A 23,611-nucleotide genomic window follows, 5' to 3' on the forward strand; every position below is an offset into this window, starting at 1 on the left:
CCAGTGAGGTCTGGGCACGCTCCGAGCGCGCCCACCTCAGGCGGACCACAGGGTCCCACCAGGGTCCCACCCCCACCAAATGTAGGCTCAGATTGTGGGAGATAGTGGCCTCCCTGGGGGCAGCGAGGGGCAGAGGGGCCCTACAGTGACACTGTGGCCCCCGTGGGCCGCTGACCCCACAGGACGATGCTCTGCCACACTTCTGTCGTCATGGAGATGATGGGCACGTGGCGGCACTGAGGCTATTTCTGTCCAGGTCCTCTGCCACCCGCTGAGTCACCTCGCTCAGACCACCTCCGCTCAGCTGCCCATCCTGGTTCCACAGGCTCCTGCTCAGCAGGGATGTGACACCAAGAGTAGGAGCCTGGGCCACCTGCCCCTGGGTGGCACCTGCTGAGCAAGACCCGCACCCAGTGGGCTGCGGGCTGATGAGGCACAGGGGCCACAGGGCCTCAGAGCTTCACACACCCTCCCTCTGTGCTGCCCACCACTGAGGGGTGAAGGCAGTTGTCCCCAAAAGGGGCTGCCACCTTCCAGGGGTCATGCGGCTCCACCCACAGCCCTCACCACCACTCCCCTCGGCCTGGCACGGGGGCAGGGGGCTCCTCAGTCTGCCCCTCTCCTGGCGTCCTTGGCCCTTCCCGGTCATCAGTGAGGAGGCCGGGTGGGGGCACCTCAGGCAAGGTGACCACAGTCTCCCAGGCCATGTCTGGCCCTCCCCACAGACGGCCTGTCTTGGTGGGGGATGCTTCCCAGAATCACGCATCCCCGTGTCCAGAGGCTGAGGGGCCTGGCCCTGCCCTGGACCCTATACTCAGCTTTCCAGACCTGGAGCAGGGACAGGCCCAGGCCCTGGGGTGGCTCAGCTTCCTGGGCACAGTGGGCTCAGCGCCCCACCCCTCCCACTGCCACCTGGAGGCCCGTGACTCATTCCCACAGACATCACAGCCTTTACTCCATGAACAGTTGGGTCCAGCGGGGCCCCCCGTGGGGTCACAGCAGGCCTCTCGCTCCACTGGGCAGTGACCCTGGGTGCTGGGCAACGGGGCACCAAGGCCTGGCCAGATGCTGCCGTCCCCAGCCAGAGACCAGGGGCATCACCATCTCCATCACTTGTGGGTCCAGCACAGGCACCGGGTCTGTCCCCCACCTCGGCTTCTGGCCCCCTCCCCAGTCTCCACCCAGCCACAGTGAGGCCTCCCCCACTGCCCCCAGATCATGTGCCCCCAACAGAGGATGGTGACCAGCCCACAGCGCCAGCCCCCGGTCCCCAGACCCATGACCGGCAGGAGGGCCCTGCGAGCCTCCTGCTCCAGAGCTCTGGAGCTGATCCCGGGCCTGTTGGACTTGGACAACCCAGGGGAAGCCACAGGCACCTGGGGTGGGCGTGAACGGGCCCTTTCACAGCCACTAGGGCAGTGATGCCCAGACGGCCAGGCGGGCAGCCGCACGAGGCCATGAGATGGTAAGGGGGCGTGGAGGTGGGTGGGGGTCTCCCCGAGGTGCTGTGAGGAGGGAGGCTTCAGCCCAGAGGGCTCTGGGGGGGCCCCAGATGTTCAAGGTGAGGTGGGCCTCCGCGGTGCAGACCTGCCTGTGGGGCAGGATCCCGGGTCCTCTGCAGACACCTGCTCTGTCAGGTGCCTCCACGGGGGATTCCAGGAGGGCCTTGCAGATCCACTGCAGCTTGGGGTGCCCGTTAGGGTCTGCTGGGCTCCACAGGGGAGGTGGTGGAGAGAAGGGGTCCCACCTGCCAGGGACGCTCGGTCTGGGAGAGGGTCTCAGACCCCCTGTGCAAGGGGAAAGACCTTGTCACGGCTGCATCCCCAGGGGCTTCCTGGAGGAGAAGGCCAGTGTCTCTTTTGGCAGGGCTGGGCTCAGAAAAGAGTGAGGACCCTGATCTTACGCTCCCACCCTTGCAAGGGACCAGCCCTGGCTGAGCCTCCTGGATTCAGCCCCGCCCCGGGGAGACCAAGATAGGCAGGACCCACAAGCCAGGGGAGACTGAGGCCCGGGCACATTTGGGGCTCACCCAGGGCCCGCCCCCAGCAGCTGCTGGCTGAGCCGAGAAGGGTGCCCCCACCCACAGACCTCCTGGGTGGGGAGAGGTGGAGCCAGGAGGCCCAGGTCTGGGGTTAAAGACCACCTTTCCCACCTCAGGGTTGGGGGCCACATGGTGAGTGTCTGTGGAGAGCTGGCTCCCCAGCCCTGTCCCCACAGGGACACCGTATACACTGCAAGACATCAAGCCAAACCCGAGGCCCTGATTGGGCAGAGCCACTCGGGAAGGGCACCCAGGGCCAGGGCTGCTCCTGACAGGCTGGTAGGGCTGCCAGCCCCCAGGTGCCCCCTCAGGTGGGAAGATGGAGGGGCCCTGCTTGCCTGCTCCCGGCTTCCCTCCTAGGCCCGTGGAGGTCCCTGGGGGGGCATGCCCCCTGCGAGCAGGCCGGTTCCAAAGGGACCCCCTGCTGGAGGCCTGGCTGGACGGCTGCATGAGGCGGGCCTTTGGTGCCGGCTTTCCAGCCCTCTGGTCCTTCAAAGCCCAGGGTGAGTAGCAGCTGCCTGGGCCCCTGCTGTCCCCAGTGCCCCCAGGTGACAGCCCACACAGGCCCCAGAATGACCACGCTTTGGGGTGCAGCTCTCTTTGCCCTGTGTGAGGGGAAGCCCTGCCTTACAGATGCCGAGGCTCAGGAGAGGTGGGGCCACATGCACGCTGGTGTGTCTGACCCTGGGTCCTGATCTGTGGCCAGTGACTTCCACTTACTTCCGAGGCAGGGGTCAGAGGTCGCTCTGGCAGGAGTGGGAAGGAGGGTCCCCCAGGCTCCCAGGGCTTCTGGGGCCACAGGGCCAGAAGGGGCAGGTGGGGCTGCCGGGTGCCATGTGCCAGCACATCTACTGGGCCTTCTCAGTGGGCTGGTGTGAGGGCCTGCACAGTGCCGACACCTGCCAGGCTGTGTCCTTTGACACGGAGCTGGTGAACCTGGACGGTACTTTCAGCCTCCGGCAGGCTGCTTTCTCTGCACCTGTACTCAGGCGTGTGCCTCCTGAGCCTCAACATGTACACCTGGAACTACAAGGAGACGTACCTGCATATCATGTGCAACCAGCGAGCGCAGCACCATGCAGATCCAGAGCCTGCTGGCCGCCGGGGACCCCGTCTGGGTGCGCATGTTCCAGCGGGATCATGACAGTGCCATCTGCGGTGAGCACGGCAACCTCTACATCACCTTCAGTGGCCACCTGGTCAAGCCAGCCTCAGAGCTCTAGCAGCCATGGAGAGGCTCCCTGCCACACCAGCACTGGGTGGCACTCACTCCCCATCACCCCCCTCAGCAGAGGGTTGTGCCAGCAATGTTTGAGCACCAACTGTGCACAGTGGTTGCATCTTTGAGGGGTGTGGTGGGGCAGGGCAGCTCGGGGCTGACCTGGTGCAGACAGATGCAGACCACGTGTCCCAACAGCAGCAGATGGATCAGGGGCGTGCGGTGGGCCATGGCGGGGATGAAGGGGTAGGCGGAGCACCTCCACACACCATGAACTTTGCCCTCGTGACTGAGTGATCTGTTCCACTTATAAAGGGCTATGACAGGCACCACCGTGGTACCTACTGTTGGGGTGTCAGGCTAGACGCTGGGGAGGCTGGGGGGAGTTCAGGGAAGACGCTGGCCCTCAGAGCCAATTACTACAGGAAGCATGCTAAATTCCTGGATGTAGATGGTGGCAAAGGCCGCAAGACAGGACAATGTCAAGCAGGGAGGGTGCTGGCCGGGGCTGGGGATGAATCTTGCCCTGGGGGTGAATCCAAGCCCCATTCTGGTGGCTTGATTTTCTGGCTCTCTGGGTGACCTTCGTCTGTGGAACAGGCTGGGTGGTGGAGGGAGATCTCTATACCTGACGGAGCCCAGACCCCCACTATGCCCACTCAGATAGGGCCTGGAGGTCATGGGGTGGTGGGCTACAGGCTCATGTCCCTGCGGACAAGGGAGTACATGGGGTTGGCCACATTCTTACCACAGGCCTCCATCCACCCCACCCCAGATTGGGGCTGCCAGGCTGCCCCTCCCGGGGTCCACGCTGAGTCTGCTCCTTTCCCACTCCAGAGCCTCCCGCCCCCACCCAGCCTGGGCTCTGTGAGGGGCTGGGGCAGCAGGCTGGGCAGGAGACATTGGAGCCCTCTCAGCAGAAAGGTCCACGGGTCACCGGCTAGGGCCAACATGTGGCGGGAGGTGGCTGCTGGCAGACCCCAGTCCCTCTGCCCTGAAGATGAACCTGGAGCAGGCTGCCTGGTAGGTCGGCCCAAGCCTCCTGGGCACTGGGCACGGGGCTCTCCCGTCCTTGCCCGCCTTGGGGTCCTGGACCCACAGAGCTCCCCGCCTGGCTGTTCCTCTGGCCCCTCCATCACCTCCTGCCCTGGCCCCGCCGAGAGCCCCATCTGTCATGAAATGAACCCCCATATCCACCTGGCCTGGGCAGGTCCCGGAGGAGTGTGGCACCAGGGCTGGGGACTGTCTCTGGACGATGGCAGCTGACGGGGAGAGGCAGGAACAGGGTGGGGCATCTGCTTGTCCATTTCATAGGCAAGTCCCTCCTCACCCCTGAGCTGGGGAAGCTGGGAACACCCTCCCTGGTCACCATGGAGCTCACCCACACTGCACAGAGGCTGGAGCAGGGACCCTCCTGCATGCCCCATGGACAGGGGGCCGCTAGGTGGGTGGGACCCCAGAGTGAACCTGGGTCACGGAGGCCTAGAGAGGCAGCCTGGGGGTGGTCATCAGGCCCCGTCCTTCTAGACGCACAGACAGGTGTTCCTGTCCCCAGGGCAGAGGGCCACACCATTGGCATGTGGAAAAATGGAGCCCCAAATGGGTGTGCAGAGCTCTCAAGCACGGGTGGAGCTAGGAGCTGGCCCCCACTACGGGCTGGGATGGCCCCCAAGTGTGGCCCTGGACAGAGGAGGGGAGGGAGGAGGGGACGCCACCAGGGAAGGGCTGACAGGACCCCCTTTCTGTGCGGGCAGAGCCTGTCTGCAGGGGCAGGGGCTCTTGGCCCAGGCCTCACACACAGTGGGCACACCCTGGTGCTGCCCGAAGTGTGTCCACCTACAGCTGCCTTCCCCATGGCCTGGCCTGGAGGTCTGTGAGGGCCCCATGGAGCAAAGAGGGTGGGGGCTCCTACAGTCCCAGACAGGAGGCCCCACCGGCCCTAAAGCCCCTCCTGGCCCATAGAAAGCCGAGACCAAGAGATGTGGGTCAGTGCCCACACCCAGGCCCCCATGCTGGGTCCTGGGTTCAGAGGGAATGTCAGCACAGGTAGGGGTCTGTACCCAGAGACACAGAGTATCAGGGGGCTCAAAGGGGACCCTGTAGGCCAGAAACCCTGCAACCCAAGCAGGCCCCATGGCGGCATGTCAGGTGCAAGCAGGACTTGCGGGCTGGGGACCTGGGCCGGTTGGGCCACGGCCCCACTAGAGACAGAAGGAGTTCTGGGAGGGACGGCGGGCAGCCAGAGGAGGCCCTGGACCCCAGGCACCCTTCCAGCTGAGCTGAGCTGGGCGGAGCCTGTGTCCTTTTACGCCCGGAACAGCCTGGCAACCTGCCCGCGAGTCGGGAACTGCCTGAGAATGCTAATGGGGTCTGCGGCGGTAGAGAGGGCTCCGCCACAGAGATAAGTGCCGAGGTCCTGGGCCCCGTCCCACCCTGACCAGGACCCTGGCCCGTGTGCTCTGGGTCAGTCTGGGCAGTCCCTGTCTGGCCAGCTCCAAACAAAGCCTGCGTTCTTCCTGGCTTGTGTGGCCTCAGCTCACCTGGCCAGAAGTGGGGTGCAGGGGCCCTCTGTCAGGGCCCCCAGAGCAGCTGCAAGGGGACCCTGAGAACACAGGCCCAAGAATGAACAGACCAGTGATGCAGCAGCCACCAGGAGGGACACATGCACCCCTGGGGCCAAGCACTCCCCAAGTGCCAGCAAGGCAGGGGCCGTGATGAGGGGGTTCCAGGCATGTTCCCGCAGGCCCTACCTCAGACTTCAGAGCTGCCAGCAATACAGGCATTAGAATATGTGGGACACACACCGGCTCTCACAGCAGCAGGATTCACAACACCAAGAGGTGGAAACAGCCTGTGTGTCCCTCCACAGATCCCTGGGCCCACATGGGTGGTCCCCCCTGCACACGGTGGGGGATTAGTCAGGACATCCCGGCACCTGCCACAGCGTGCACGTCCCCTGAGGATGCGTGCTCAGAGAGGGAGGCCACAGGTCCTGCGTGACTCCATTTCCATGGGGTCCCAGGAGTCGTCAAATCCAGACACAGAAAATAGAGGGCACCAGGGGCAGGGGTGGGGTGGGGCGGGCAGCCGGTGTTTCCTGGGGACAGGGTGTCAGTTGGGAAGGTGACAGAGTTCTGGGGATGGGGCGCATGGTCACATAATATGTGAATGTGCCTGGTGGCCCTGAACTGCACACCTAACCCCGTTTCGGTAAATTCTGTGTTATGTGTATTTTACCACAATTAGAAATGAGTGGAAAGATTCAACTAATCCCTGGATGGGGGAAGAACACTCACTTTTTAAAAAAGTGGAAGAATTTCCCAATTTCCCAAAGGCAGGTTTGACTTTGTGAATATGGGAAATGCTGCTGCACATTCCAGCCTTGACGCCCCTTACCAGAGCACGGGCGGGAGAGCTTCCCCGCTGGGGAGGGCACAGGCGTCCGTGCGGACGGGCAAGGCAGGACAGGGCTTCTGAGCGCAGGGGAGCGGGGACCCCCTTGGCTGGTCCTTCCACTGCATGTGGGCACCCAAGTGTTCTTGCTTCCAGGGGCCTGGGCCCCACTGTCCTGTCCCTCAGGGAGGAGGCCCAGGACGGTAGCTCCGGAGGACTTGTGGGCCGACCCACCATCAGAAGGCCCAGCAGGGTCGCAGCCTGGGGTCAGGAAGTGGGGGGCCCCGGGCAGCCACAGGGCTCCTCCCCAGCTCCAGGGGCCTCTGGGATGACCCCCAGGGGCTCAGTTGGAGGAGGGTGAGGACTGCACCTGCCCCCAGCAGGGTGTGGGGGTGTGGGGAGAGGTCGGGGTCTCTGGAACTGGCCCGAGGGTGACTCCTGGGTGACCCCATCCTCTGGCTATCCTCTGAGGCCTGGGACCACAGAGCAGGGGTGCAGTGAGGGGTGCGGTGCTGGCCCAGAACCGCATCGCTACTCAGCAACAGAGGCTCGGGCAGTCAGTTCCAGCGCCCTGGCAGGCCCCCCGCTGGAGGAGTGCCCCGCCTCCTGTTCCGGTGACCCCTACCCCTTACCCTCCAGGGCAAAGCCCCTGACCCAGGGCTCCACCCACTGCTGCCCTCAAACCGCCCTGGTGAGGGGCTGCCTGTTTCCTGAGGGAGAGTCGGGTCCCACGGTGGCAGGTGAGCAGAGCGTGCGGCCGTCCCACCGGGGCTGGACAGCCAGTCCACACGGACTTCGTCAGGAGGCCCCCTGCTCTTCCCCTCCTCAGGGGCCCCCTGCCCCTGCACCTCAGAGCACCCGACCACACACGGCCACCATCTGGGATGGGGCTACCGTGTGTGCAAACATCAGGGAGGGGTGGGCGCCCTCCTGCCCTGAGGCAGGGGCTGGAGAGGGAGGCCTGGCCCACCCCAATGTTGGGATGGACCCAGGCGGCACCTGGCACGCCCATGAGCACAAATCTGGGACAGGTAAGGCTGTCAGACAGGCAGCCTGCAGTGGGAGAGCCCCAGGGGGGAGAGCAGGGAGGGGGGCCCCAGGCTCTGGGTCAGGACCTCCGGGTAGGGCCCCACCAGGGCAGAGTCCCTGGACGGGATGGGTGGGGGCGTCACAGCCCAGCGGTCTCCTGGGTCTTCGTCCCCACTGGCCCTTGAACTCCAGGGTCCAAAGGGGCCCTGATAAGCGATGGGCAGAGGACCTCCTCTCAACATCATCCCTTCTCTGACACCCCCAAAGGACTCCCCAGCCCTCTGTGCTCCCCAGGCTCCCCTGAGAAGTCCTCCCACCCCAGGCCACCTGGGGAGGGGCCCTTCCTGAGCCACCCCAGGCCCCCGACACAGCTCCTGCTGATGGGGCCTGGCTGAGAGGGGCCCCCACCACTCGGGTCCCCAGGGCAGGCCAACTCCCATTTCCCTCATCGTGGGGATACATCATCAGCTCTGCCTGTGGGGGCCGCACCCCTCTGAGCCTGAACCCTGCCCTGCTGGGCAAATAGACCCTCCCATCTGCACCCCACCCCGGGGGCTGCCTCGTCCTGTCCCCGACGGCCGGATTTCCTGAGCGATGTCGCCGTGGAGCCACTGGAGCCCAGCGGCCAATAAAACCCATCCATGCGGAGAGTGAGCCCGCGAAGCAGGCGGCCAGAGGGTTTGCTCTGCACACCCGCCCCCACTCGGGCCTGGGGACCCGGGGCCGGCAGGCAGCTGGCCAGCTCTGCGGCCCCGAGGCCACCCCCAGCTTGCGCAGGGGGCAGGAGGGCAGCAGCCAGGCAGGGCATGTCCACTGGCCCCAGAGCTTACACCCCCCCAAGATACTCTGCACCCGCCGACCGTCAGGCCCCTGGGTCATCCTGAATCCTCGCCGCCTGCAGCTGGAGCTGCCCCCCTCCCTGCTCCAGAGGCCATCCGTGCTGGCCAGGCCCAGCCCCAGGGTCCACACCCAGGAGCCCCCCAGAACGGCACACAGGCTCCTCGCCCACTGGGTCCCTCAGGCCCCATGCACTCACCCACTCACGGGCAGGAAGGGGCAGGGCGCTGCTGGTGCCTGCAGTCCCCACACGGGCAGGCGGCGCTCCCGCGGGCACAGACTGGGATGGTGCTCGTGTTATCAAATCAATTGGGAGGAATTGATCTGGGCAGATTTCCAAGCCATCTGCGCGCTCCCCAAAGTCATTCTGGAAGATAGGCTGTGCATCCAGGCCCCGGGGCCTGACCGAGGAGTGGCGGAGGCAGGCTGCACGGCCTCAGTCTCTCCTGGGGCACCCTGCCCTCACTGGGACCCTGGCCCCCAGGAGGGTGGGGGGCTCAGTCACCTGCTTCCGGTGAGTCTGTTGCCCAGCTCTGCAGACCCTCAAGTGGAGGAGCTCCCCGGCCCCCAGAACTGGGCCGAGGAGTGGCGGAGACCCACGTGCCCCAGCCAGCTGTCCACTCCCGGAACCCGCCAGCCACAGGAGGAACTGGTGCCCCTGAGTCCCTGGGGCTGCATCCTGGCCCCCCACTCTCAGGAGGCAGGACGCACGGCCCCAACCTGGGACTCCACCCCAAGGAGCTGCCTGTCCTTCCCCAGCCCCACCTGTTTACATTGCCTGTGTCATCATCTCACCGTCCCGCTGCCCGCATCCCGCCCCGCCCCCACCCCAGCCTCACTCGGTCCACGCACCCTGGTCTGCACCGGCTTCGATCGGCTCCAGGGACGATATTTGCTTTGGGAAAGAGTCAAACATTCATTCTCCGATTTATTCAGGAGAGCGGGTTGTCAAATACAAGCACCCTCATTACACGATCACGTTTCCAGGGCTTGGCCTCTACCCGGCTCGGCACCAAGGCCCAGGCAGCACTGACCAAGTCTTTCTGTGCGCGGCACAGATCCGCCTGCTCCCGTGCCCTCTGGGGCTGGGGTACCGTCTGGGCAGACCCAGGAAGCATGAGCCATGGTGGCAGGAGCCAGCATTTTGGGGGTGTGGGCAGGACCTGCAGCCTGGGGGTGGGGCAGAGCTCCTCAGGAGCCTGGCACTTGCTGGCTTCTGTGCATGTCCACGCAGTGCGCCTTTCTGAGTGGCTGCTATATGCGCTGGGGGGGCTGCCCCCCAGCTGCTGTCTGCATATTCTCCTCCTTCGCTCCTGCCCCCTCTCCCAGACTGAGGCCAGCAGCAGAAGAGATGGTTGCAGATTCCTGCCTCCTACCTCCGATGGCCTCCCTTGGTGCCCCGGGGTCCCTCAGAAGGGGCCCCTCCAGACACCTGTGCCCCCAGACCCAAAAGTCTCTCTCTCCATCCACAATTCGGCCTCGACACTCTCCCTCTATGCTTGCTGCCCCCCGCAATGCCCACTGTGGAAGCCGCAGCCCCCAGCACGTCCCTCGCTCCCCTAACCATCGGTCAGTGGTCAGCGACTGTGGCCAGCCAGGAAGGGAGATGCCCTGGCAGGGGGTGTGGAGGGGGTGGGTGGGTCTCAAGGGCTGGAGAGCGCTGCAATCCCAGCTGTCCCCTCTGCAGTTCCAGCCCCATACCCTGGGGGTGAGACATTCTGGTCATTGACCAGGACCCTGGGCCTCTCCTGCCTGCTCAGCGAGGACAGGCAGGCAGACGTGGCATCAGTCACTGCAGGACCACCCATGGCTCGCCATGCATGCTGGTCTTCTCACTGTGGGAGTGTCCCGGCCGCTGTGGGGGCACCTCGCAGGACCCCGGATCTCGGGGTGGCTGCTGGTGCCGGCTGCCCACTCACAGCTTGCTGGTCTGCATAAGCCCGTTGGCCTCAGAGCTGCGTGCAGGGACTGTGGCCTCCTGCAGCGGGCTGCTCTTGTGCCGCGGCTCCATGGCGTCCACATCCTCAGTGCCGTAGCCCTTGCGGAGGCACAGAACTTTCCGGAAACTCTGGCGGAAGTTATCAGAGAAGAAGGCGTACAACACGGGGTTGGCACAGCTGTTGGCATAGGACAGGATGACCACGAAGAAGTAGGCGCCAGCGGAGACGGGCTCCTCGGGCAGCACGAAGGCCAGGTTGACGATGTTGACGATGAAGAAGGGCAGCCAGCAGGCCACGAACACCACCACCACCACCACCACCATGCGGGTCACCTTGCGCTCTGACCGCCGCCGCGTGGAGCCCACGCGCACACCCGACGCCTTCACCTTCACCACGATGAGCAGATAGCAGAGGCAGATGACCAGCAGGGGCCCAAAGAAGCCGAGCACGGACGTGTAGGTGATGAAGACAGCACCCCACAGGCCCACGGGCTCCGGCCAGCTGAGGTTGCAGGTGTCTCCACCCTCCTGGACGTCGGCGAAGACCGCAAGCGGCAGTGCCATGAGCAGTGAGAAGGCCCAGACGGCAGCGCTGGCCAGCCTGGCCACCCTTGGGCGGCGCCACCGCGTGCAGCGGATGGGGTGGACGACGGCCAGGTAGCGGTCCACACTCATGACGGTCAGACAGAAGACGCTGGTGAACTGGTTGATGCCGTCCAGCGTCATGACCAGCCGGCACAGCACAGAGCCGAAGGGCCAGTAGGACACGGCGTTCTGCGTGGCCAGGAAAGGCAGCCCCAGCATGAGCAGTACGTCGGCCACAGCCAGGTTGAGGATGTAGATGTTGGTGACGGTCTTCATCTTGGCGTGGCGCAGCACCACGTAGATGACCAGCGTGTTGCCACCCAGCCCCGCCGTGCACACCAGCAGGTAGAGCGCCGGCACCAGCACGGCCCGGGCCCCTAGCGAGCGCGCCGGCCCCGCCAGCGTCCCGTTGCCGCCGCCTCCGCTGGTGGCTGCCGAGGAGGTGTTCCAGCCGTCCTGCATGGAGGCTGGGAACAGGGGCTCCATTGCCACCACCTCCGAGGGCAGGTGCGCCGGGAGCGTCCTCCCTGCAGAAGCAGAAGGGACACCTGGATGGGGCGTTTCCTGCCCCGCCTGCCCCGGGCTCGGGTTACCCCTGTGCGTCTGTAGTCTGTAAACACTGTTACTCACTGGCGGGAATCACATTAGGCAAATTGTTTGGAAAAGGAGCCCAGAGAGGAAGGAGCAGGGGACAGGACTGTGGGGCAGTGGGCAGGTGGCTCGGAGCCCAGACATTGTCCGCTGATGCCCTCACCGTCCCGGGTGGCCTGGCAGCCTGCAGCCTGCGGAGCCCTGGGGTCAGGGCCCTGCCTCCCTCCAGGCAAGGGGCTGAGGGCCACAGAGTTGCCTCCCGGGAGCCCCACAGGTCAGGCATAGGGACAGGGGAGTCATGAGGCCAGGCCAGCAAGCCCCTTGCACCCAGCCAGTGCCCGCTGGAAGTGAGGCAACCCCCACACCCCACTCTCCTGGGTGACCCCCTGGGACCTCAGGAGGCCTCCAGGCCAAGGAGGCTGTGGCGGCTGTGCCAGTGCCCACCCAGCTCTCAGAAGCACCATTCAGGGGTGAGTGGCATCTGCGCCACCCCCTCAGAGCCCAGGCCTGTGTCTTGGGGGGTTGGTTCCCTGCCCCCAACAGCTGCCAGCCAGCCACCCAGGGCCTACCACCCACTCCCCACCCCACTGCACTGCAGTGTCACCAAGCCAGGAAAGGATGGAAGCACATAAGTGCTGCACGAAGTGACGTCACGGCAACTGCGGGGACACGCGGGTCCCAGGGCGGGTCCCAGGGGCAGGGGCAGTTTCTGGAGCTCCAGGGAGAGCGTGCAGGATGGAACAGGCGGTCTCACAGGTAAAGGAGTGGACGCAAAAAAGGTACACGCACGCGGGAGGAGGTGTTGGGGGAAATCCAGGCAGCAGGTGGACGAAACGGCTCCCTGTGCCCATGGGATTCTGCAGAGACAGAGGCAGAGATGGGAAAATGTTACCATCTGCCACTCTCGGTGGCCTGCACGCGGGTATGTGTACAGTGACTGTACATTCCTATACGCTTGGAATAGTTCACAAAAATGGTGCTGCTCCAGAGAAGACACTGCCTGGATGCTGCGCTGTGCAGGCGCGCCGGGCTGACGGGAGCTGAGTGACACAGGGACCCAGACCGAAGGGCCAGGGCTGTGGCAACCCCCCCAGGAGCCCCACCCAGCGGGCCCACCATCACCTCAGCACAGGGGACACCCTGTGGGACCCTCCGTGTGGGGGGGGTCCCCTGGAATATGGTGGACATGGGGGCCCAGAGCAAACAACACTGGCAATTACAGAAGGAAACCCCCTGCTCCCCATGGACAGACACCCCGGAATTTCCACATTTACTCAGATAATGACACCAGGAAACCTAGAAAACCAACAGTAGTAAGGTGGATGGCAGGTTCACTTCAGGTGAAATGAATATCACGTGACTTAACAAGTACGCTCAAGGTACAAATCGTTATGTTTAGGACATCAGTAAGGCACTGGCAAAAATATTATGGAATAAATTTGGCTTCTGTCTAAGAAGTAAAATGAGCAAGTGCCTATTTTTGAAAATTACAACTCTTGGGTGTGAAAAATCATCGTTCAGACCAGAAAAACCTGCAAGTCAGGATCAGCTCAGTCTGGATATAGCTGGAGAGAGGATTGGGAAATGGGAAGAGGGGCTGAGGGACCCTCGGAGCCCGGTGCTGAGGTGAGGAGGCTGCAGGGGCCATTGTGTGCATACCTGTGTGTGCACCTGTGTGCATACCTGTGCGGCCTACACCTACTGTTGGGAACTGGTCAGGGCTGACCTGCCGAGCGCTGGGAATGAGGAGAAAATCCTAAGGACAGAGGGTCAGGGCAACAGGCTCTGCCAGCCTCCCATGGCTGCCTCCCGGGGCTGGCTGTGTCCCTGCGCCCACAACTGGAAGAGGAGTGGCTGTGCCCTGGGCGCCACCCCAGGAAGGCTCACCAGGAGGGGAAGGTCGTTCTGTGTCCGGATTTGCTGCTCTAGCACCTGTACTCCAGGGACCTGACGTGCGGTGTGTGCCTTTAACTCTGTCTAAAACAGGCCAGTTTGTGATGTTTGGGGATGACTGTGTCCCTTGGGGTCAAGCCGGGTCCCTTGGGCAGCATCCTGGGTGATGGGTCAGAAGGTGAGACCCTGGGCTGGAACGAGACCCCCACGCTGCAGAGGGCTCCCCTGCTGTCTCCTAGGGCGCCCCACATTTATAAAACAAGGGGCTTTCGGCCCATTCTGCATGGGCCCTTGGGTGCTGGGTGGGGCGAGGGAGCAGCCCCCCAGAGTGTCCTGCTCACAGTGTGGGGGTTGACCGTGTGCTCTCAGGCACCACCAGCTCAGGGCGGCTGGTGCTCTTTGACCCTAACATGGAAAGTGGTGGCACCCAGAACCCAGAGCAGGCGGAGCAGGCTGCCCCAGAGCCCTGCCCTGCTATAGCCCAAACACCCATTTCCCGAGTTACACTTCAGAGCCATGAATGAAATTAGGCCACTGGCTGCAGGGCCACCGCTCCGGGAAGGTAATTCTGAAGAGCCATTATTCTGGAGAGGCGATCTTCTTAGTCATAGAAATTACACTTTCATGCAAAATTGTCCCTGGGGCCCTTTCTTCGTAGGTGGGCATTCAGTCCAAGGGGCCTGGGGGCTAGCCTTGGGGCTCTCCAACCAAGGGTCCCCCAGGGGAGGGGCTGCCTATACCCACTGACACGGTGCAGAAAACAGCCCCCAACCCCTGCCCCACGCACCCCCGGCCCAGCGGTCTTGTGAGTCATGCCCCTGCCGAGCGCTGGCTTCCTGTGACCGCTGATGCGGTGAACAGATGAGATACACCCACGTGTGCAAGACGCTGAGCACAGTGCCCGGCACATGGAGGGCGCTCAGTGGGGGCTTCCTCTCACCTGCCCCAAATGGCCCAATATTAGGAAAGGCCCCTGCCCTGGGCTCCTCAGAGAAGGGGGCCAGAGCCCCCCAGGGGCCTGGGGACACGGCCTTAGCTCTGTGGCAGGAGGTCCAGGTTCTCCTATCCCTTCCAGGCTTGTTGGAGGAGCTGTGTCCCCCCCGAGGGCAGCCTAGCCCAAAGGTCTTAGCTGGGAGGCTGCAGAGTGCGGTGCTCCCCAAGCCCTTGTGGGGTAGCATGGTGAAGAGAGATGGGCCCCAGCCCCACCCACATGAGGACCTCTCCAGGCCTGACACCCCCATGGGAGGCCGTGGCTCTGAAGTACAGCCGGTGGCAAACCTACTCCTGTCCCCCACCCCAAATATCTCCACTTCCCTTAGGGCAGCCTGTGGCCAGGAGCCAGGTACCCCTTCACCAGGAGGGGGATACTGAGGTGGGTGGTGCTGGCTTGGTGCAGAAATGGGTGGGCGGGGCGGCAGAGCCCCTTCCTCAGCCCCTGGGCTGCGTTTCCAAGGCCTCATCCTGCCCCAGCACACTTTTTCGGAAATCTGGGTCATTATTTTACCAGGAACAAGTGGTGGGCATTGCCACTGGTGCCATCCACCACCTTCTGCCCCCCAGGCCCCCACTCCTGCCGAGTGGCCGCCTGTCCGCCTGTCTCTCTGCTCTACCCAGAGGCGAGCAGCAGCCAGAGCTGCCTGGCTTTGTGCCGGGGTTGCCCCTGGCCCTGGGCCTACCCCGGGACCGCAGGTCAGCTTACAGGCTGGGGACCTGGGCCGGGCAGGTGGGCAGGTGAGGGCCCCACGTGGGCCCTGGGTGGGGGGACCGCAGGCAGGCAGCCCTCCGGGAGTGAGCCCCCTTCTGCGGGCTTGGCCTCAGAGCACAGGGGCCAAGCCCTGGAGAGGCGGGGACTCGTTCCCAAGGATGCTGGGAGCTGGCCCAGCGCTGCCCGCGTCTTCCCAGAGCTGGCGGCCCCCCATATCCCCTCGGGCCGCGGGGCAGCCCCACTTCGACGCTCCCGCGCCCTTGGCCGGCTCATGCGGTGCCCTGGACGGCTCTCCCAGCGCCCCACTGGATCCTGCTCCCGCCGCTTCCCGCACCCACCTCCAGCCACTGCCTCCGAACCCTCGCCAGCCGCGCCGCCCACCCTCCGCCGGACCCGGCGAGCCCCACTGTGGCGCCCAGCGCGGGGAGGTCGGGCCGACAGAGGCTTCTGCCTTGACTCGGGCACACCCGGACCAGAGGGAGCGCGAGGGGACGGAGGGCTGAGAACGCGGGAGGCACCCAGGGCCGCGGCAGGTGCACCTCGGGTGCGCGCGGGCGCGGGGGAACAGGGCGCGCCGCAGGCGGGAGGCGCGGGCTTGCGCGCACGGTGGTGAGACCCCCGGAGAAGACAACAGGGATGGTGGTTAGACCCCCGGAGAAGACGGGAGAGATCTGCGCGGGACCCCGGCGGGAGCGGAGGGCGGGGGCGCGCGGCACTCACCCGGGCAGCAGGGAGCCGAGTGCGGGCGCCGCGCTCGCCGGGGCTGGGGCGGGGCGGGGCGAGCGTGGGGGGCGGGCCGGGCCGCCTGCGCCCGACGCCGGTCTGTCCTTCTGCACTTCTTTCCCGGAGCCTTCGCACGTTCCTCCGCGGTTCTGTCCCGTTGGCTGCGACTTGAAGAAGAGGGGCGCCCTCACCTCATTCTCTTCTGGCCGCAGACTAGAGCTTGGGAGCAGGGGCCCTTGCCCCAGCTGATGCCAAGAGAGGTCCCCGTAGTTCCTCAACGTCTGGGGAGGTTTCGCCAGGGGTCCCTACTCAGGGGGGGACCCGCCGGAGGCCAGTGTCTCAGACGGACGCCGTGGCGTTGAGCCAGAGAGATGGGGGTCAAGACGATGGTGGAGGGGCGGCCGGCTGGGTGGTTTGGGGATTCCCAAGATGCTCCTCCACTCTGTGGGGTCGCCCCTTAGCAGATGAGGCCAGGCCACCCACCAGGAGGCCAATGCTTTCCCGATGTCCTGCAAGGAACAGCAGCTGCAGCAGGCCCAGTGGTCCAGCTACCCAGGGCCTGCCGGAGGCAAGTGGCCTGTGCTGACGTCCATATGGCCCCGTGGGCCGGGTGGGTGGGACAAGGTGGCAAGCCAGGGCTAGGCTGCACGTCCTGCTTGGCCTACCCGCTGAGAAGGCGGCCTGCATGAGCACATGCATGTGGCCTGTACACACTCAGTGCATTCACACCAAAACTCCAGGACTGTTTAGGTGGGAGACACCCAGCTCCTGGCTTTCCCAAGCACCAGGCTGGCACCAGATGATACAGACATCACTGTGGACAAAGCAGACATGGCCCTATTCCATCAGTTCTGACTTGGGAGAGAAAGTAGGGATAAACCAAAAAAAAAAAAAAAACTTAACAGAGGTGACTTTACATTATCATAAATGTGTGGGAGAAGCGGGACAACAAGAAAAAAGAGTAACAGGGCCAGGAAGGCCAAGGACAGCTTCTTTAAGGAGGGCCTGACTCCAGCAGTGAACAAGCAGGTAGGAAGAGATTGAGGCTGAAGGAGCTGCAGGTGCAAAGGTCCTGTGGCAGGAATGGGCTTGGCACGTTCATGTGGCTGGGCGGGTGACGGGAGGTGGTGGGAAAGGAGCCCAATGTTAGGGCCAGGCTACAGTAAGGGCTGCAATCTGACCCTGAGAGTGACTGGAGGGCCTTGGGGGGTCTGAGCATGGTGGGGACCATTGGATTTGTGTCCCAAGAGCACAGCCAGGGGCCTCCCCACCCTGAATGGGCAGCTGTTCACCTGCACAGAGCTCAGGGTGTCTCTGGGTCAGAGTCCTGGGGTCAGGTTATGTTCCCCTGTGAGCAGCGTCCTGTGAGATCTGACCTCTGTGGGGTCTATTCTCTGCACTTCCCGCTTGGCCTGGAACCTCCTTATCCCCACAGGAGGCTGGTCCGGAGGTGAGGGAGTCTAATCCCCAATGGCACCCCCAGCTGGTGGGACAGGAGCCAGTATGAATGTCCAAACCTGCTTTTCTAGGAGACCATTTTGTCCTTGGGAATTGAGCCCCCACTGTGCCGAATCCCATACCCATTCCAGTCCTGGGTTCACGTCTCAAATCCCACCCCCAGACCCAGGCTCTACTCCCAGGGCTGCTAGGGAAGCTGGGAAGGTGCGCCAGGGCACGTCTGGTCTGCACACCTGAGCCAGGTAGCCAGGGGGTGCCAGGAGGACTGGTGACTCACCCCAGGTGAGCAGCCCCTCAGGAATTAGGCCCCTAGGGTAGCCCTGGAGTGCACCCTCCCCATGGGTCTCAGAAGACTGCATTCCCCGGACACTTGGGAAAGGGGCTTGTTCCCAGGGCTGGGGGCTGTGCCCTCGCCCCCTCCCAGGGCTCATGTTCTCAGCCTCACTGCTCTGTGCATGGTCTCCGCTCTGCTGGACACCTGGCTGCTGTCCCAGGTCAGGTTTCTGTGCTCAGGGCCAGAGTCAGCCAGCCTGGGTTTGGGGGGAGCTCTGCAGGCTGGGATTTAGGACTCTATCCAGGCCACAGGCAAGAGCCGGGGTGGCTTCTCAGAGCAACAGCCCAGCCCAGGTGAAGAGGGTGTAGCGGGGGTGGGAACAGGTAGGCACTCTGTGTCCCTGCTGTGCCCCAGCAGGCCCTCCCCACCCAGCACCTGACCACAGAGGCCAGTCCAACTTCCCCGTTACCTATGCAGCTGAGGAAAGGGGGAACCCAGACAAGGGACCCAAGCTGGTAAAGTTACTGGGAGGCCAAGACCTTTCTCTCCTGGGATCCTGCAAGGGACAAGCCACTGGAAGGCGCTCCACAAGGACTCGGGGACAGTCCCTGCTGTGCACTGTATGAGGTCCTCGGCCGCAGGTACCCACTTTGGGTCCAGCCACTCCAGGATCCTTCTAGACCAGGGCCTGCTCCTGGGCCCCCAGGGCTTTGGGGACAGAGCAGCCTGTAGTAGGAGCTGCTACCTGGGAGCAGGTCCCAGGGCCCCTCCCCAGAATCTGCCCCTGTAAGCCCTTTGCCTTTCTGCCCTCTCCAACAGTGGCTTCTCCAGGCAGACCCTCTGAGAACCCCTGAAAGGCCCCCAGACTCCTTCCTGCCCCTCCCCTCAACCTCTGGTTCACACTTCAGCCGTGGGCCGTGCTTGCCCAGCCCCTGCCAGCCAGATCCAGAGGCCCCATCAGGTTCTGGGTTCCCTGGGCAGCCTCGTCAGGGAGGGAGGCACTGTTCTGGGGTGCAGGTCCCGTGCAGAGCAGGGACACGGCCCTGTGACAGGTGTTCCGTTCAGGTACAGCCCAGCATCAGGCCGGGACACCCCCAGCACCCCAACACCTAGGTGTCTCACCCCAGCCCTCCTGGAGGCTTGGATGGGAAGGAAGGTACCCAGAGAGAGTGGCCTGTCCACCCCCAGGCCACAGGCCCCTTCCCTGTCTCCCTGAGCTCCTACCAGGAATCCCTCACCTCTCAGCCTGGTTCTGAGCCCTGGGAATCAAGTCAGGGGAAGCCTGGGGACACTCTGCTGAGGTCATGCCAGAACTGGCAAGGAGGGTGACGATGGGTGGCAGCCAGGAACCATGGCAACTGGACAGCGACCTGACCGACTCCCCAGGGATGATCCCTGGGCCCCCTGCACAGGCCCCACGCTAGCTGTGAGTTCTCCCGTGGTCTGCTGTGACACCTCTTCCAGAGGCTGAGGCCAGTGGATGCTGGACACAAAGTGCACCTCTGCTGCCCCCCCAGCCCCCTGCAGGCTCTGCCCCCACCCTGCCAGGCTCAGCCTCTGGGGCTGAGGCACCTTGTGGTTATTCAGAAGGGACAGCAGCTGACTCCAGTTCACCTGGAGACACCCTGGAGGCCCCCATCTGGGACTGTCTTCTGAACAGGCCGGCCCTCCCCTGCCTCCCCACACTGGCCAGGCTGCCTCCCCACTGAGCCCCCTCCTGGTGCACCCCACTCCCCTTCCCCAGTCGGCTCCAATGCCCCTTCCTCGGGGGCTCACTGGCTGCCCTGTATCGTTTGCTTGCCCCTCAGCCACCTGCTGCTCCCAGACCACATCCCCTGGGTAGCATCCTGGCTGCAGGTGTCAATGCTGGTGGCCGAGCACCTGCCGCCCGCACCCTGAAGACGCCACACCGGAGCCTTCTGCAGGGGCCTGAGCCCTGGGGGTGCTGGCTGACACTCCTGGCTGTGGTCTCAGGCTTCAGTGGGCACCTCCTTAAAACGAAGAAACATGAAAGGGCAGCTTCCCAGGCCATCCCAGCCTTCAGAATGGGAGGTGGGTGCTGTGAGACTTCACCCTGCCCCAGGGGCTGAGTGGACATCACACTATGATGGGCACCATCCAGGCACTGGGACAGTCAGGGCAGGAGACCAGGCCCCAGTGAAGGGGCCGCAGCCTGGCTCAGTGTCCAGGAGGGGGAAGATGAGCAATTTGGGTGGAATGCACCCCTGGACGCCCCACCTGGCCCCACCTCCTCCACTTCACCCCCAGCTGGTCTCACCTCCCAGGTGAGGCCTGCCTTGAGCACTCTGATTGGCTCAGGGAGGGGGCGGAGCCTGCTTCCCGGTTGCCTCTGGTCACTCTCACTGGCTCTGTTGGGGGCGGAGCCTATGCCAGCCTGGCTCCAGCCCTGGCCTGACGTGGGCCCTCACCATGAGCCATCTGGGCAACCCAGAGGGTCAGGAGGGCCATAGCTCCAAGGCCAGACCCCAGGTGTGGTAGCACGTCACCAGACACGGGCACGTGAGGGGAGAGGGCGGGGCCAGACCCCAGGTGGGGTAGCGAGTAGGAGACACGGGCACGTGAGGGGAGAGGGCGGGGGCCAGACCCCAGGTGGGGTAGCGTCACCAGACATGGGCACGTGAGGGGAGAGGGCGGGGCCAGTCCCCAAGTGGGGTAGCGAGTAGGAGACACGGGCACGTGAGGGGAGAGGGCGGGGCCAGACCCCAGGTGGGGTAGCGCGTAGGGGACACGGGCACGTGAGGGGAGAGGGAGAGGCCAGACCCCAGGTGGGGTAGCGTCACCAGACACACAGGCACGTGGAGAGGGCGGGGCCAGACCCCAGGTGGGGTAGCGTCACCAGACACGGGCACGTGAGGGGAGAGGGCGGGGCCAGTCCCCAAGTGGGGTAGCGTCACCAGACACACAGGCACGTGGAGAGGGCGGGGCCAGACCCCAGGTGGGGTAGCGAGGAGACACGGGCACGTGAGGGGAGAGGGCGGGGCCGGTCCCCAGGTGGGGTAGCGAGTAGGAGACACGGGCACGTGAGGGGAGAGGGCGGGGCCAGACCCCAGGTGGGGTAGCGTCACCAGACACACAGGCACGTGGAGAGGGCGGGGCCAGACCCCAGGTGGGGTAGCGCCTCAGGAGACACGGGCACGTGAGGGGAGAGGGCGGGGCCAGACCCCAGGTGGGGTAGCGCCTCAGGAGACACGGGCACGTGAGGGGAGAGGGCGGGGCCAGACTCCAGGTGGGGTAGCTTCACCAGACACACAGGCACGTGGAGAGGGCGGGGCCAGACCCCAGGTGGGGTAGCTTCACCAGACACACAGGCACGTGGAGAGGGCGGGGCCAGACCCCAGGTGGGGTAGCGTCACCAGACACACGGGCACGTGAGGGTAGAGGGCGGGGCCAGACCCCAGGTGGGGTAGCGAGTAGGAGACACGGGCACGTGAGGGGAGAGGGCGGGGCCAGACCCCAGCAGGTCCCCATCACCTGGCACAAATGTTTGCTCTCCACGTGCGGCCTGGACGTGGGAGAGGCAGGATTCTGTAGGTCCCCCCTCTTCACCTGAAGATGAGGAAACAGGTTCAGAGAGGGCAAGGGGCAGGGCACAGAGCAAGGAGGCGTGGATGTGGGGCTCTGGACACCCTGCTAGGAGGAGGGTCCCGAAGGGGAGAGGTGGGCAGATGGGGTCCCATTGTTGTGTGGTTGCGGCAGCAACCTTTCTCCTCCTAGAAGGCGAGTCCGGAGAGGCCCAGCTTCAGGCTACGTGGCCTGGGTCGTCCTGGGAGAGCTCTCTCGGGGTGACTCGCAGCCTCACTCTTGCCAGAGACTCCCCAGAGGGTGGAACTGGTCTCTCCCTGCTCTGCTGCCACCCTCAGCCTCCCCCTCCTCCCCGGCCACCCCCGCCGTCCCAAGTGACCCTCAGACTGCTGTTTCCAGGGCTGAGGGCTCACGGGCAGGGTGGGGAAGGCAGCGGAGGCCTGTCCAGGCGGGACGTCACTGCCTCCCCCACAGCCTGTACTCAGCTGGCAAGGAGCCGCTGGGCCAGGAGCGACCATCCCTCCAACGCCAGGAGACGGCTTGGCAGGGTCCCAACGAGAGTGGAGCTGCGGGCTCTGTGACAACCAGGGTGGGCTGGCCAGGCATGGCTCACCTCTGCTTCCCAGGGGTTGGAGCAGAAGGAAGGCAGTGTCTGTGTCTGCCTGGAGTCCCTTGGGCAAGGAGCAATGCCCTCCCAGCGCCCTGGGCGCCCTGTCCTTGAGGGTGCCCAAGGAGCCTGCCTGGAGGTGCTTCAACCAAGTGTGATCCAATGAGCTGGCGGCAGCCCTGACGTAATCAACCCAGGAGTTTGCCAGAATGACACAGGGGCCTTGGCGCCTGGGGAAACTCAAGTTCTGATCTAAGCTGGAAGTGGGGGGGGGTGCGGGCAGAGGGGGATGCGGCCTTGGCCCTTAGGAGGGGACCCAGGGAGGGTGAGGCCAGGGGATAGGGTGGCAGGCTGGAGCCTGAGGGCAGGAGCTCCTACAGACAGCTCCTCATGGCCAGCCTGGCGTGGCCTGGCTGCAGCCGGAAACCTGGAACCTGGCCCCGTGTCTTTTTTTATTTTAATTAAATGACTTCATATTTAGGGCAGTGTTTACAGAAAATGGAGCAGATAGTACAGAGCTCCCACATACCCAGCTGTCCCCACAATTTCCTCTGTGATAAGCGTCTTACATTCACGGTGCCTTTGCTACAGCTGAGGTTACAACGATCAATAACATTGGTACATGATTAGCTAACGTCATCCATTCACTCACACAGGGACTCCTGATGGCTCCCAGACCCCCATCCTTCTAAGGACAGGCAACACTCTAAGTTCCAAACTGTGCCCTCCCTGCTGCCCCAGGGCTGGTCCTGCACTGGGCGGGAGTCTGTTCAGGAGTCTACCCCGCCCCGCCCCCCGGAACAAGAATCTCAGAGCTGCCCAGGGCCCCACCCTTGCCCAGGCCTGACATGGGGCCAGGCATATGCCAGGGTCCCAGCCAGTGCTGGATGGCTACATGGGTCTTGCTCAAAGAATGCTGGTCCCAGAACTCAAGGGGGAGAGTCAGCTCTCTGGGCAGCAGAGCCACCTCCTCCAGGAAGCCCCCCTCCTCAAACTTCTGCGGCCACTGTGGGCCTGACACACAGTAGGGCCCTGTCCTGAACTGAATTCGGCCCTACCCCTCCAAAATTCATGTCCATGCAGAACCTCAGAATGAGACCTTATTTGGAAACAGGGTCTTTGTGGATGTGGTCAGCAAAGGGTCTCGAGATGAGATCATTCTGGGTTAGGGTGGGTTGTAAATCCAGTCACATGTGTCCTTATGAGAGAGGGGAGAAGACACAGCAGCCGTGTGAGGACGGAACCAGGGGCCACAGCGGTGCAGCCACAAGCCCAGAGCCGCCGGAGCCCACAGGAGCTGCCAGGCTGGAAGGAGCCGCCGGGCAGCCAGGGAGGGGCCCAGCCCGCACCAGGCTGTGGGAGGATGATGTCCGTCACTGCAGCCACCAGGCTTGTGATCATTCTTCCCGGTGGCCACAGGGCATCAGGGCTCAATCCTTGCAGGCTCCCTCCTGCCCTCTCTCCACGGAGGCCCCGGCCCCTTATCCTTGTTTATCCCCTGTGCTTTCCCTGCTCCGCCTCCCCTGGAGACCTTTTGGGCTGCAGCCGCCCCCCAGGGGCGGGACCCTGTGAACCTGCCCCCCGGGGAGAAGGAAGGGCTGAGTCCCCAGGGGCCGGGCGAGGCTCGCCACCCCTCGTCACTGTCCCCACCCTCCCTAGCGCAGAGCCCACAGTCGGTGCGTGTTCACGTTGACGCAGTCAAGGCTCATTTAAGTCGCTCAACTCCCTGCTCAGAGGCAGATCAAAAGGAGCGCCTTTTCCCTGATTCGTTCAC

General features: G+C 64.2%; 1 protein-coding gene across 1 annotated transcript; it reads right to left on the minus strand.

The window, feature by feature from the left end:
- Positions 1-9,446: 9,446 nt before the first annotated feature.
- SSTR5 (somatostatin receptor 5) lies at positions 9,447-21,942 on the minus strand. The gene is made up of 5 exons (XM_073214418.1): positions 21,844-21,942; positions 21,180-21,254; positions 15,953-16,769; positions 12,424-12,491; positions 9,447-11,570 (listed from the first exon to the last, which is right to left on the minus strand). The coding sequence occupies exon 5, from the start codon at positions 11,527-11,529 to the stop codon at positions 10,435-10,437; it is 1,095 nt and encodes a 364-aa protein (XP_073070519.1). The 5' UTR covers positions 11,530-11,570; positions 12,424-12,491; positions 15,953-16,769; positions 21,180-21,254; positions 21,844-21,942; the 3' UTR covers positions 9,447-10,434.
- Between the last annotated feature and the right edge of the window lie 1,669 nt (positions 21,943-23,611).

Source organism: Manis javanica, chromosome 10 (assembly GCF_040802235.1).
Source record: "Manis javanica isolate MJ-LG chromosome 10, MJ_LKY, whole genome shotgun sequence".
In the NCBI taxonomy this organism is placed as follows: Eukaryota; Metazoa; Chordata; class Mammalia; order Pholidota; family Manidae; genus Manis; species Manis javanica.

What these genes read in the sequence shown, in the direction of transcription:
- SSTR5 (XM_073214418.1), bottom strand. Translation starts at nt 11,529, where the DNA reads ATGGAGCCCCTGTTCCCAGCCTCCATGCAGGACGGCTGGAACACCTCC.